At 36.7% G+C, this 12,880-nt stretch overlaps 1 protein-coding gene across 1 annotated transcript in view; it reads right to left on the bottom strand.

The window, feature by feature from the left end:
* Positions 1-1,535: 1,535 nt before the first annotated feature.
* LOC148956532 (uncharacterized) overlaps positions 1,536-12,880 on the bottom strand; it is a 125,479-nt gene continuing 114,134 nt past the window's right edge. Inside the window, exon 5 of the mRNA XM_089095765.1 lies at positions 1,536-1,858. Coding sequence (XP_088951891.1) covers positions 1,536-1,858 — 323 coding nt within the window. The remainder of the gene's footprint in view (positions 1,859-12,880) is intronic.

Genomic DNA, 12,880 nt, shown 5'->3' with positions numbered 1-12,880 from the left:
TTTAAAAAAAAACTGTTTATTTAAGCCCTAATTCTTACTTCATTTTCATCCATGGATAACTATTTTTAGTTGTCATTTTTTTGGAAAGTCTTGACTTCAACCTAAAAACAGGAGTCATTTTAAGGACCATTTTGAATATTTTCTTGGACATAAGTTAATGAACAGTATTTTCTTAGGAAATTGATAAGGAGACAGCAGCCAACCGTTGCTTTAATGCTTAATTGTCTTTTCAGTTCTTTTCAATATTGAACTATAGCTGGCTTTTAAATGTTTCACTGGTAGCCATTATAATACAGTCTACCAGCTGTCTCCCCACGTGCCAAGATGTTAGAAATCCCTTAACGCTGCAATAGACAGACGCAATAAATGGAATAGCATTAATATAATGCAAACCATGGCAAAGGGGATAGGGGGAACTTCCTTTCCAATGTCATGGTTTCGTGTCAATAAGGAATATTTCTAGGGGTCGTAGAAAGGACATTAATAAAAAGATATAATTCTTCATGTATGTTTTTTTTAACATAAAATTATAGCAAATTAAAATTAATGGAAGACATATTCTGTTTTTTTGTGTGAATTGGCCTATTAAATTAAGTCTTTCATTCCCTGATTTTTGTTAAGCTTGATCAAATCATGCAGATATCTGTTATTTTGTTTTTGCCTTTGAGAATCAAACACAGACAACAATAGCCACCAGCTAAGGATGAAATAAGTATTTAACCTTTCTTGTTTTTTCTTGGTCTTCAAGAATTATAAACAAGTCGCTGTTTCAATTAGGAATTGCCTCTGTGTGTTCTCTAAACGCTTAGCATTCAACAGTATGATCAGTCAACACAGTTTTAGCTTACAACTTTAAATTTAAAATCCTACCCAAGTAAAGCATGTAATTGACATTTGGGGCCTTTTTGCTGAATTTTCTTCCTACACTATGGGTTGCCACAGGATTTTTGCCCATGCTTAAAATTTGGAATCTATCAGATAATGATGCCATGTGATTCGGAAAAATCAGTTTAAAAAAAATTATAGACAGAAAGATTCATGCATAGAAATAGTACATCGTATAATGTTTTTAATGGGAAGAGGGAAAAAATTCATTCTGAATTTTCATTATTTACAGTGAAAGCTAAGTCAGTAATGAATCTACTCAAGAAAAAAGTAGCAATAGGGCAACCAGGAAAAGCACCCAGGTTTCCATCCTATGCGGAGGCAGCACAGATAAAAATTCACAAGAATGGACAAATTATTCTAAAAACATTGGAAATTATAATAAAATCGTAAAGTGTTAGGCAGAGTCCGAAGATCCTCATGTGTACTTAGGAGCATAATCTAGTTGCTTTGTCATTTTGGCTTTAGGAATCAGGACCCCTCCCTCGGAATTGGAAAAACTGCATGAAAAACTAAGTTTGTTTCAAGTACACCGTCAATCAAAACAATTTACAACTGGTGCATGAAATAGCCAAAACCGTTCAATTAAGAAAAAAATATTATTAAAACTATTTATTGAAGATAACTCTACTCATCGAAGATAATCAAAACTAACTGAGCCAAGCTAAGCACTTAGCTCTAGCCTTAGCAATATTATTTGGGTCCATAGACGACGATATTGGACAGGGTTCAGTCCAGATTGTTTCAAAGAATACCGATCTTTTTCGAGGCTGTCGTGGAGATTCTTTTATTTTTTGCGCTAACAATAGAGCTTTTAGCTTCTTCTTCTCTTGCCTTGTACTCTCTTCTTTTTCTTGTTTTCTTACTCCTTGGAGTCTGGCTATTAATTCATTTTTTCTGAAGGATGCTGCTGCAGGTCCACGCTTCCAAGTGTAAGGTGCGACTGGAGTGGCTCCACCAAAAGAATTTTTATCTGAAATGAAATTTTTTTTTCATAAATTAGTAGCCTTTCTCCAGTAAGGTGCACCGGGGTGCCGATTGAAGAAAATATAGTGACGAAGTACGAATTTAATTCTTTTTTGAATAATTTTTTTATTTTATTTCAACAAGAATACAAAAAAAAGGTGATTTTCACAATCTTGAGTCTGCGTTTGTCCATGGGGAGATATGTTAGAATGAATGCGAAAAATATACGGATTGCAGGAAAAAGAACATGCTAAGAAAAAAGTGATTTTAATCGAAGAGGATTGGCAAAAAATCCCTACCCTCGCGTCCACCCTGTGTAGACGTCTGGCTGTGCACATGCCCGGGCTCTTCTTGAAAGAGAGGCCTGAAACATTGCCGATGAATTGTCAATAAAAGGTATTGTAATTAAAATGTCATTTTACCCTAAAGGACACCCTAGACGGTCAATCATTTTGATCCAAAGCATCCGTCAATCGATTGATTAAAGCATGATTAACCGTCTAGGAACCTATTTGACGCTCGAGTCAAGCGTTGATGGTGATTGATAGAAAGTTTGAATGACTCAATTGGTTCCTAGACTGTCAGTCATGCTTTAATCAATGTCTAGGATGTCCTTAACACTTTGAAGGTCTCTCAGATAGCCATTGGATATCACAGGAAATGGTTAGGCAGAGAGAATCATTTCATCATAGTTAACGCAATGTTGTCGGGTATAGACTATGTTCTTAAATATTTTGATACAGAGCTGAAAAATTAGCATAGACTGTTGAATAAAATATAATTAACTGTGAAAGGAGAAAATATTATTTACCACTTTATATAATTCATTTCCACAAGGTGTGGACAATCTCCATTTCGTTCTATTTTCCACTTGGTAAATTAGTTTGACTTGCTTGCGATACGCATAAGAAAAGTAACAACAAAGCTTTCATTGAAGAAAAGTGAAAGTAAACATTGATATGTAAATTTCCCAAGACAAGGGTTTTGTTTAAACTTTCCTGAAAACCTGCTAGAATACAACGAACCACAGCCAATTCGTAGGCTAATTAAAAATATTTAATGATTTTCAAGAGAACAGAATTGCTTCCATGAATTTACAAGAAATATAAAAATTATATTGATTTATTGATTTTTAAACAGTGGATTTGTTTAGAAGCTTTCATCAAAAACCTTAAGAAATATATACTGCGTTCAGTACGTTCAGTAAAGTGCATGTAGCAATAAAATGTTGCAAGAAAAAGTTCAGAGGGGACTGGGCATTTTATATCAAGTTAATTTTTGTTCATTATTTGATTTTAGTATCACTTTTTGCCTTTATATATCAAGGGCCAGGAGTCCTGGTTGAACTTCCTTGAAGTAATGATGCTAGGGCTGTTTTGAAAATTAAAAAAAAACTTTTTTCTGTTTTAATGATTGAATTTCAATGTGAGTTTCTTTTATATTGTTTTTTTCTTCGTTTGCTGAGTACGGCCATTGGATATAGGGTCGAAATATTCATTTTAAATTGAGTCACTGTCTTGCATAAAAAATCTATTGTTCTACTTATTGTTTAATTATCTGGTGAAGAATTTTCCGGGAGATCTTCCGTAGGGAGAGTTTTCCAGAAGATGTTTCTGCGGGGGATTCTTTCGGTGGGAATCTTCCTTGGGCAAATTTTCTGGGGGACTATCCGCGGGGGATCTTTTACAGAGGGTTGGGGGTATTTTCTGGTGAGAATCTTCCGGAGGGAATATGCTAGACCCCGTCTATGAGAGTTTGAATATTTATGGACGAAAAGTGGTGTAAAATTCAACCAATTAATTTTGTTTATTTATTTTCATATGTTAATATGGCAACATTGATGAAATGTGGCACTACCCTCAAAACTCCATAATTTTGAAACGACCAGAAGAAAACCACGGAGAAATGCGGTTTTCAGGAATGAATAGACTTAAGAATTACCTCAATTTTCAAAGAGGTGTTTATCCTCTTTTCAGAAATTTTAGAAACTTTCTTATGCTAATGAGTAATAAGTGTTTTATATGTGGATTTTAAACTAATAATTTTGCATTTAGAGAACAAGTATAAAAAACAGATCTTTTCATGCACATATCTTAATTAAAATTTCGATTTTTAGAGTTTCAGTTACATCCTCTTAAAAGTGGGTGTAACCACAAAGCCACTCACCAGCCACCCCCAAACTCCGTCAATCCCCTGGTATACATCATTCCTTATCAATGAGATTGGTAATTCCCAGTAAGACATTTCTTTAAATAGACAAATTCAATGTTCATTTTTTTCAGCTAATAATTCAAAAACCCAAGCCAAACCCGTTCTTGAGGGTTCAATATTTAGGGACCTGGGACAAGTGAGATAAAACACCAAAAATTGTTGCGGGGTGAAAACGGTTTTGGTGAGCCCAATAAAAGAATGCTTCAAACTTGACATCTAAAAACAAATCATGTACTATGAACCTTTGGAATAAAGGTGACAGGTATTTTTAAGACTATGCCACCCATTTAAAGATTATTAGGCCTACTGACAGATGGTTATGTACAAATCATGTTTATATTGTTGCGGTCAAGTGTACAGCCCCTGATACATTTGAATGTAACATTCTTCATCAGCATCTGATCAGTGTGACCAAAATACGCTTTTATTGAACAGTCAGATTATCAATAATGACGGTGGGGCATTGAAAAGTATCTTGGCAGGGGGTTCTCTGCTAAAGGGGTTCATAGTCCAATATTTACGCATGGCGTATTGCTAAGTTGAACAATTGGAATAATTGGAACTTCTTTACAATGTTGAAGTATCTTATAAGCTTTTATAGTTTTTTTTTAGAACTTTTATAAGCTCAGTTAAGTCTTTTAGAAACTCACAACATAGGATGCAATTTTTGGAAATGAACTTTATAGACCTAAAAACCTATTAAAGGGGTCGGTTTGGGGAATTAGGATTTTTAAGAGAACTTTCAAATTAAAAGGGGATGAGATGAATAATAAAAAACAGAAGTCGGTCACTGCTCTTTGGTGCGAGAATAGGAGAAACAATGCAGGCTTTCTAAAGTAGGACAATTCTAAAAAGAAAAATATGGATATTTTGAGTGTGAGCAGAGCCAGACCTAGGGAGAAGGGGGCAAGAAAGGGCAAGAACCCCAAGCGGCACGTCTGGGAGACAACAAAACAGGCTAAAGAGTAAAAATCCCAAAGAAAAACTTCCCGAAAGAAGAACTAATTCAACGTTTGAAATTATCTGAAACGCCATATCCGAGTGTTTTGTCAAGCATAGTTACACGTTTTTAGTAGTCTTTGGCCTTTCTGTCCTGTTTTCCTATAAAGGTTCATTTGTCCATTGGGATGATATGAGGCTTCGACGGTAGTCTGCTACTCAGTTAGGTAGTGGTACTAGGTAGGTCCCCTTGTTAAAAATTTTAGGGGTTCCCAGGGGGTGTCAATTCACAAAATGAAGGGAGGCAAGGATTTTATTGTTTTTCTCAATGAAGACACAAAACAGGCAATTTTCGAAATCTTGGGGCAGACTGTTTTTTTTTCTAATGACGATACCAAAAACAGTATTTTTCACGACCTAACCCCCCCCCCCTCAATAGGGGCTCCTACAAGCATACCCATGTTTCCCTATAATTCATCTAATCTAAGGGGTTCCGAAAAACGATCATTCCAGGGCATTGATCCAGGCATTAGTACCTGTGACAGAATAGCAATTGTATTTCGTTTAATCAGTTACACTAAAAGTCATACTTATTTCGTCCTGCATATTGAAACAGTTTTGAAGTAAAAAGGTAAACTTTAAGCTACAAAAACTAACATTAATTTTTTCCTAAGTAATGTTGGCATAACACTGGGTAACAGCTAAAAAAGTCTTCAGGGGTTTTTCAACTGATTTATATTAATTTTGGTGTTCTGAGTCCAAACATCACATTCATTTCACTCTATCAGGTCAACTTTTTTAGGTACAGCCATATGCCTACCCGGCGAGCTATACATATGCTAATATCAGGGGTTTTATTTCAATCATATTTTTCTTTAAGGATATATCGAATTAAAACACTAACTTATTTCTCTACAGTAGCTGCATACGTCTATGTGTGATTACAAGGTTATTTAATTAACCCTTAGCGAACCAAACTGATTATAAATTTCATAGCCTGACATTATCCTGCATTTTTCTGTTTCTTTCAATTGATTCATGTGTCCTCGGCACGACGGTCATGCAGGAATGATCCTGACATTTTCTGCTAGATCTACAGAGATTACACGCTGTCTGCGGAGTCCGAGGCTTACTCTGAAGTCAAGCTGGGTGACCAAGATAAGTCCTGGGCACCCCAAACGGTGTGCAAGACGTGCTTGGAATACCTCTGGCGGTGGACGAAGGGCGCGAAAACTTCACTGAAGTTTGGGATTTCATTGGTGTGGAGAGAGCCGTTAGACCATGTTTCAGATTTTACTTCCACACCATCAAGACTACTGGCATCAACCAGAAGAATCGGCACAGCCTTCAGTACCCCGACCTTCCCTCTTCACGCCGTCCAGTTGCTCACTGCAAAGGAATTCCTGTACGAGCATCCTAAGAGCTTCCCAACAGCAACGAGGAGGCCATCAGTGCAGACGAGGGAGAGTATATAGAAGAGGAGTATAAAGCACAAGGTGGTCTGCAGCCCTTTTCACAATGTGAGCTTAATGATCTGGTTTGGGATATCAGCTTGTCGATGACTTCCTCCGAACTGTTGGCCTCCAAACTCAAAGAGAAAGATCTACTTGGTGAGAACGCATGTATCACTCTCTTTAGTGGAAGGAATGATGACTACATGGGCTACTTCTGCCGGGAGGACGACCTCGTGTACTGCTGAGATGTCGCCGTGTTTTTTTTGTAAATCAACGTACCTCAATATGATCTGGAAGATTGGTGACTCTTCATTGACAGCAACAAGCGCTCTTTGAATGGTTTACTCCTCCATAACGGGCACCAGTTTGCCTCAACGCGCTTGCGCACTCCACAACTCTCAAATAAAAGTATGAAGCAGTGAAGTACGTGCTCGACAAAATCAAATATGTGCAGCACCAATAGATCATCTGCGTCGACTTCAAGATTGGGAACTTTCTACTTGGTCAGCAGTCCGGGCTCACGAAGTATCCATGCTTTATATGTATGTGGGACAGTCGAGACAGAGCTCAGCACTATGTAAAGAAAGAGTGGCCGGTGCGAGATCAAGTGTTGTCGTAGAAACTTCAAAACAGGCTCATTCGATTGGAAATTCAAAGGGCTAGTACCATTTTTAATAGTTGAAAGTGATTGGAGGCCAACTAGCCCCCCCCCCCCATGCCCAACATTCCCCCAAACACAGCCAATCAGAATTTGTAGAGATCCATTTTGTTGAGCGTAGTTGATTCCACAATAGAAATTTTGTTTTTGAGGAAGACACTCTCCCAAAACACTCAAAGCAAGGGTTATAAGTTATACCCTGGGGGTATATAAGGTTTTTATAGAAGGCATTGTCGTAGAAACTTAAAAACAGGCTCATTCGATTGGAAAATCAAAGGGCTAGTGCCCTTTTTAATAGTCGAAAGTGATTGGAGGGCAACTAGCCCCCCCCCCACCACCATCGGTCCCCCAAACACATCCAATCAAAATTTTGAGATAGCCATTTTGTTCAGCGTAGTTGTTTTCCAAATAGAAAATATGTTTTTGAGGAGGACACTCCCTCACATCCCTTAGGGCAAGGGTTTTAAGTTAAGGCCTGGGGGCATATAAGGTTTATATAGAAGACGTTGTCGTAGAAACTTCAAAACAGGCTCATTCGATTGGAAATTCAAAGGGCTATTACCCTTTTTAGTAGTCTAAAGGGATTGGAGGCCAACTAGCCCCCCCCACGCCCATCATTCCCCCAAACACATCCAATCAAAATTTTGAGATAGCCATTTTGTTCAGCGAAGTTGTTTTCCAAATATAAAATATTTTTTGAGGAGGACACTCCCTCACAACCCTCAGGGCAAGGGTTTTAAGTTATGGCCTGGGGGCATATAAGGTTTTTTATAGAAGGCGTTGTCGTAGAAACTTCAAAACAGGCTCATTCGATTGGAAATTCAAAGGGCTAGTACCCTTTTTAATAGTCGAAAGTGATTGGAGGGCAACTAGCCCCCCCCCACGCCCATCATTCCCCGAACACATCCAATCAAAATTTTGAGATAGCCATTTTGTTCAACGTAGTTTTAAGTTCTGGAAATTAGGTCTTTGAGGATGACAACCTCCTCAGAGCCCTCAGGACAAGGGTTGTAAGTTATGCCCTGGGGGCATATAAAATTTTTATAGAAAGCGTTGTCGTAGAAGCTTCAAAAAGGGCTCATTTGATTAGAAATTGAAATGGCTTGTGCCCTTTTTAATATTCGAAAGTGATTGGAAGGCGACTAACACCCCTTCCATACCCACCATTTCCCCAAACATATCCGATCAAAATTTCTTGATAGCCATTTTGTTCCACGAAGTTTAAAGTTCAGGAAATTATACCTTTGAGCAGGACACTCTCCCCATAGTCTTCAGGACAAGGGTTATAAGTTATGCCCGGAGGGTATACAAGGTTTTTTTTTAAATGGGCAACTAACCCCCTCTCACGACCACCATTTCCCCAAACACATCCAATCAAAATTTTGAGATATCCGTTTTGTTCAACGTAGTCGAAATCTCTGGAAATTAGGTCTTCTAGGATAAAAACCCCATCAGAGCTTTCAGTGCAAGGGTTGTAATTTGTGCCCTGGGGTCATATAAGGTTTATATAGAAAGTTGTTGTAGAAATTTCAAAAGGGGCTCATTTGATTGGAAATTGGAATTGCCCTTTTTAATAGTCGAAAGTGAGTGGAGAGTGATTAACCCCCTCTCACGCCCTCCATTCCCCCAAACACATTCAATCAAAGCTTAGAGATAGCCATTTTGTTCAACGTAGTTGAAAGTTCTGGAGATTATGCATTTAAGGATAAAAAACCCCCGAGAGTCCCCAGGGCAACGGTTGTAAGTTATGCCAAGGAGTCATATAAGGCTTTTAATGATGGAGTTTTAGTAAAAACTTAAAAAGGGGGCTTATTCACTTGAAAATTGAGAGGTCTAGTGCCCTTTTCAATAGTTGAAAGTGATTGGATGGTAACTAACCCCTCTCTCACGCCCACCATTCCCCCAAACACATCCAATCAAAATTTTTAGATAGCCATTTTGTTCAACGTAGTAGAAAGATCTGGAAATTAGGTCTTTGAGGATGACAACCCCCCACCCAGCCCTCAGGGCGAGGGTTGTAAGTTATTCCCTGGAGGCATATAAGGTTTTTATTGAAAGCGTTGTTGTAGAAACTTCAAAAGTGCTCATTTGATTGGAAATTAAAAGGGCTAGTGCCTTTTTTAATAGTTGAAAATGATTAGAGAAAGACTAACGCCCCTCTCAGGCCTACCATTTTCCAAGACACATCCAATCCAAATTTTGAGATAGCCATTTTGCCTAACGTAGTTGAAATTTCTGGAAATTAAGTCTTAGAGGATAACAACCACCCTCACAGCCATTAGGGTAAGAGTTGTAATTTATGCCCTGGGGTCATATAAGGTGTTTATAGGAAGTGTTGTCGTAGAAACTCGAAAAAGGCTAATTCGACTGGAATTTGAAAAACCTAGTACCTTTTTTACTAGTCGAAAGTAATTGGAAGGCTTAAAATTTTTATAGTTAAGATCGATGTGGATATAATGCATTATTTTTTGTTGTTGTTGTTGTTTAGACCAGGGCCCTTTGTATCAAATGAGTTGTCGTAGGAACTTGAAAAGGGCTGATTCGATTGAAAATAGAAAGGGCTTATGCCCTCTTTAATAGTCTAAAGTGATTGGAGGAAAACTAATCCCCCTCCCACGCCCACCCTCCCATTTGCCTTTATGTTTAAAAACTAAATGTTGCCTTCCGATTATATCAATATGCACTGTGTTAATGCTAACTCCCAATAAGCCATCTCAGCAGTTTACCAAGAACGACTGAGGGATTTATGTTCAAACTTTTTGGGCTGCTTCTGCTTTAAATTTAACCAAATCAAAATAGCGTAAGTGTATCCAAGCTATCAAAGAAAGTAAACATATTTTTTTGCGAATGGTATCAAATTTTCCATTTCAGGTCAACTAGAGGAGGTATAAAACTAAATTAAACACTATTATTTGTGTCCAGATTTTTAAGAGGGTGTATGTTGTTAAAAATTGCTGAAAATTTTTCTCCAGCATACAAATAGCAGTCCAAACTATAATTTCTTAAAAAAACAAAAAGATTTAAAGTATTATTTTCTTTTTCTCTGAAAAGACTTTGTCAATATAAAACGAACAGAAATTAATTAAAAAAACTTTTTCCACAAAATAGGTTTTTCAAAGAAAAGTAAAGAACTCCATTAAACAAAAAATGAGCAAAAATAAAATCAAATACTCTACCAATCGTGAAACTAACACAAATCAACATCGAAAAATAAATGAAACCCAAAACGAACAGTAATTACAATAAATAACCGATTCAAACTCAAAACGAACAGAAATCTAACATAAGCTGGGCTCAAAACCCCTATGCCTTCCCAAGGCCAGAACATAATTTGCACTTTACTGAAAAAACACAAATGAATGTGCATTGTCAGTTTAATATACATTTACTGCTATTTAGTAATCAAAATCTTGATATTATTTGATTTATTAAACTTATAAAAGTAAAAATATTTATATTTTTTTCAGTAAAGTGCAAATTATGTTCTGGCCATGGGAAGGCATACGGGTTTTGCACCCAACTTATGTTTTCTGCTCGTTTTGAGTTTGACTCGGTTATTCATTGTAATTTCTGTTCGATTTGGGTTTTATTTATTTATTGATGCTGATTTGCGTTAATTTCACGCTTGGTAGATTCTTTGATTTTATTTTTGCTCATTTTTTGTTTAATAGAGTTCTTTACTTTTCTTTAAAAAACTTATTTTGTGGAAAAAGTTTTTTTTAATTAATTTAAGTCAGAGGCAATCCTATAGCAATGCCTGTAGTAAAGAGCCATAAGGATAAAACTTTTATGGAACGTTTAACGTTTCAATTACAAGAAAAGACTATGTGCATGCAGGTTTTCAAAGGGCCATATAAGCCCTTTGTCATAAGTAGCGTCGCTCTATCATAGATAGTAATATCATTAAAACTTTTAAAGGAGCTAATTCGATTTGAAATTAAAAGTTCCATGTGCCATTTTTAAGAGTCAAAAGTAATTGGAAGGTAAGCAGCCCCCTCCCAAGCCCATTAATTTTCCAAAGACATCCAATCAAAATTTTGAGATAGCCATTTTATTCAGCATAGTCAAACGGCCCAGTAACTGTTTCTAAGGATATTGGGTATATTAACCCCCAGAGTTATGTAATTTGCCCATTATGCTGTAAAACTAAATCTTACTTTACAACTAAAGTAAAAGGCACGCTGGTATGCTGGTTGCCAATAAGACATCTCAGCAATATCCCAAGCAATATAACGACTGAGGGCATTAAGTTGAAACACTTTGGGCTACTACTATTGCTACTTCTGCTCTTACAGTTTAACTACTTCAAAGGAGTATCAGTGTATCCTGGTTGTCAAAGAGCATAGATAGAATTTTTTGGGAATGGTATTAAGTTCTATTTTTCAGGTCAAGTTGAGGAGGGATGAAACTAAATTAACCATAATAATTTTTGTCCAGGTTTTTAAAAGAGTGTATGTGGTTAAAAATTGTTGAAAATTTTTTCTCACATAGAATTAGCAAGCCAAACTATGGATTCTTATAGAAATTAAATAAAAAAAACAAGTTTTTTAAACTGAAAGTAAGGAGCGACATTAAAACTTAAAACGAACAAAAATTATTCCGTACATGAAAGGGACTGTCCCCTCCTCAACGCCTCGCTCTTTACGCTAAAGTTTTTTTTAAATAAAGTTTTGAGACAGAGTCAAACTTAAGGTAAAGAGCGAGGCGTTGAGGAGGGGGCAATCCCTTTCATATACGGAATAATTTCTGTTCGTTTTAAGTTTTAATGTCGCTCCTTATTTTCTGTTGAAAAAACTTGTTTTTTTTAATTTAATTTTTGAACGTTTTTGAACAAATGCAGGTTTTGATCTTGGCTCACCGTACATGAATAATTAAAACAAAATTTTCATATTTATTTACTTTTATTTAGTTAAATGGCTTTCTCGAAACTTGTTCAATTTTATTTACGAACGTTTTTATTAGTAATAAATATATGTAACTTACGAATTAACTTACGCAACGAACTTCTATATCCATATATTTTTAATACGTATATTAGGGGGTTCGCCCCCTAGTCAATACCTTGCTCTTTAAGCGAAAGTTCGAATTTTGTTCCAGTTCTTTAAAAATGACTACTTAATCACAAAGGCCGTTAATTAGAATAAATAGCTCTTATGAAAGTACTAAAAAATCTTTGGCTTAAAGAGTGAGGTATCGACTACGGGGTGAACCCAATCATATATGTAATATTTTCTGTTCGTTTAAAGTTTCGATGTTGCTGCTGTTGCAGTTGAAATACTTGTGTTTTTATATTAAATTTCTGATCTTTTTTTAAATAATGCTGGGAAGTCCGGCGTCTCCTTTATAGGAATGTTCCCTCCCCCATGAAAACTTCCTTCATGGAAAGATCCTCCCACATAACCCCCAACCCCCCCCCCCTCCCACTACCAGGAAAAATCTCCCCTGAAAACGTCTGTATACTTCCAAATAACCAATACTATAAGTAGAAAGGGAGGTACCAGCGTGACCCCTCACCCCTGCTGCCACCTATAACTTTTTTTGCACCCCAAATATGGGCATAGAGGCCCTAGGGGAGATGGATTTCTGAGAAATTGATTGCGTAATCAAAGTGTGTCAATGACATGGAACACCTGTGCTGTCAGTCATTAACCAAATTGTTTCCGGGCAAAGTTTAATAGTGTCTGACAGATGACGTCAAGTTAATTAATGTCTTTGATGTATTTCCAAAGAGAATGTTTCCGACGTAAAGTTTAGATCATACATGACA

Source organism: Artemia sp. Qi Xiang Cuo, chromosome 1, assembly GCF_049724085.1.
Source record: "Artemia sp. Qi Xiang Cuo chromosome 1, ASM4972408v1, whole genome shotgun sequence".
In the NCBI taxonomy this organism is placed as follows: Eukaryota; Metazoa; Arthropoda; class Branchiopoda; order Anostraca; family Artemiidae; genus Artemia; species Artemia sp. Qi Xiang Cuo.
This window is presented reverse-complemented; position numbering and strand designations above follow the sequence as displayed.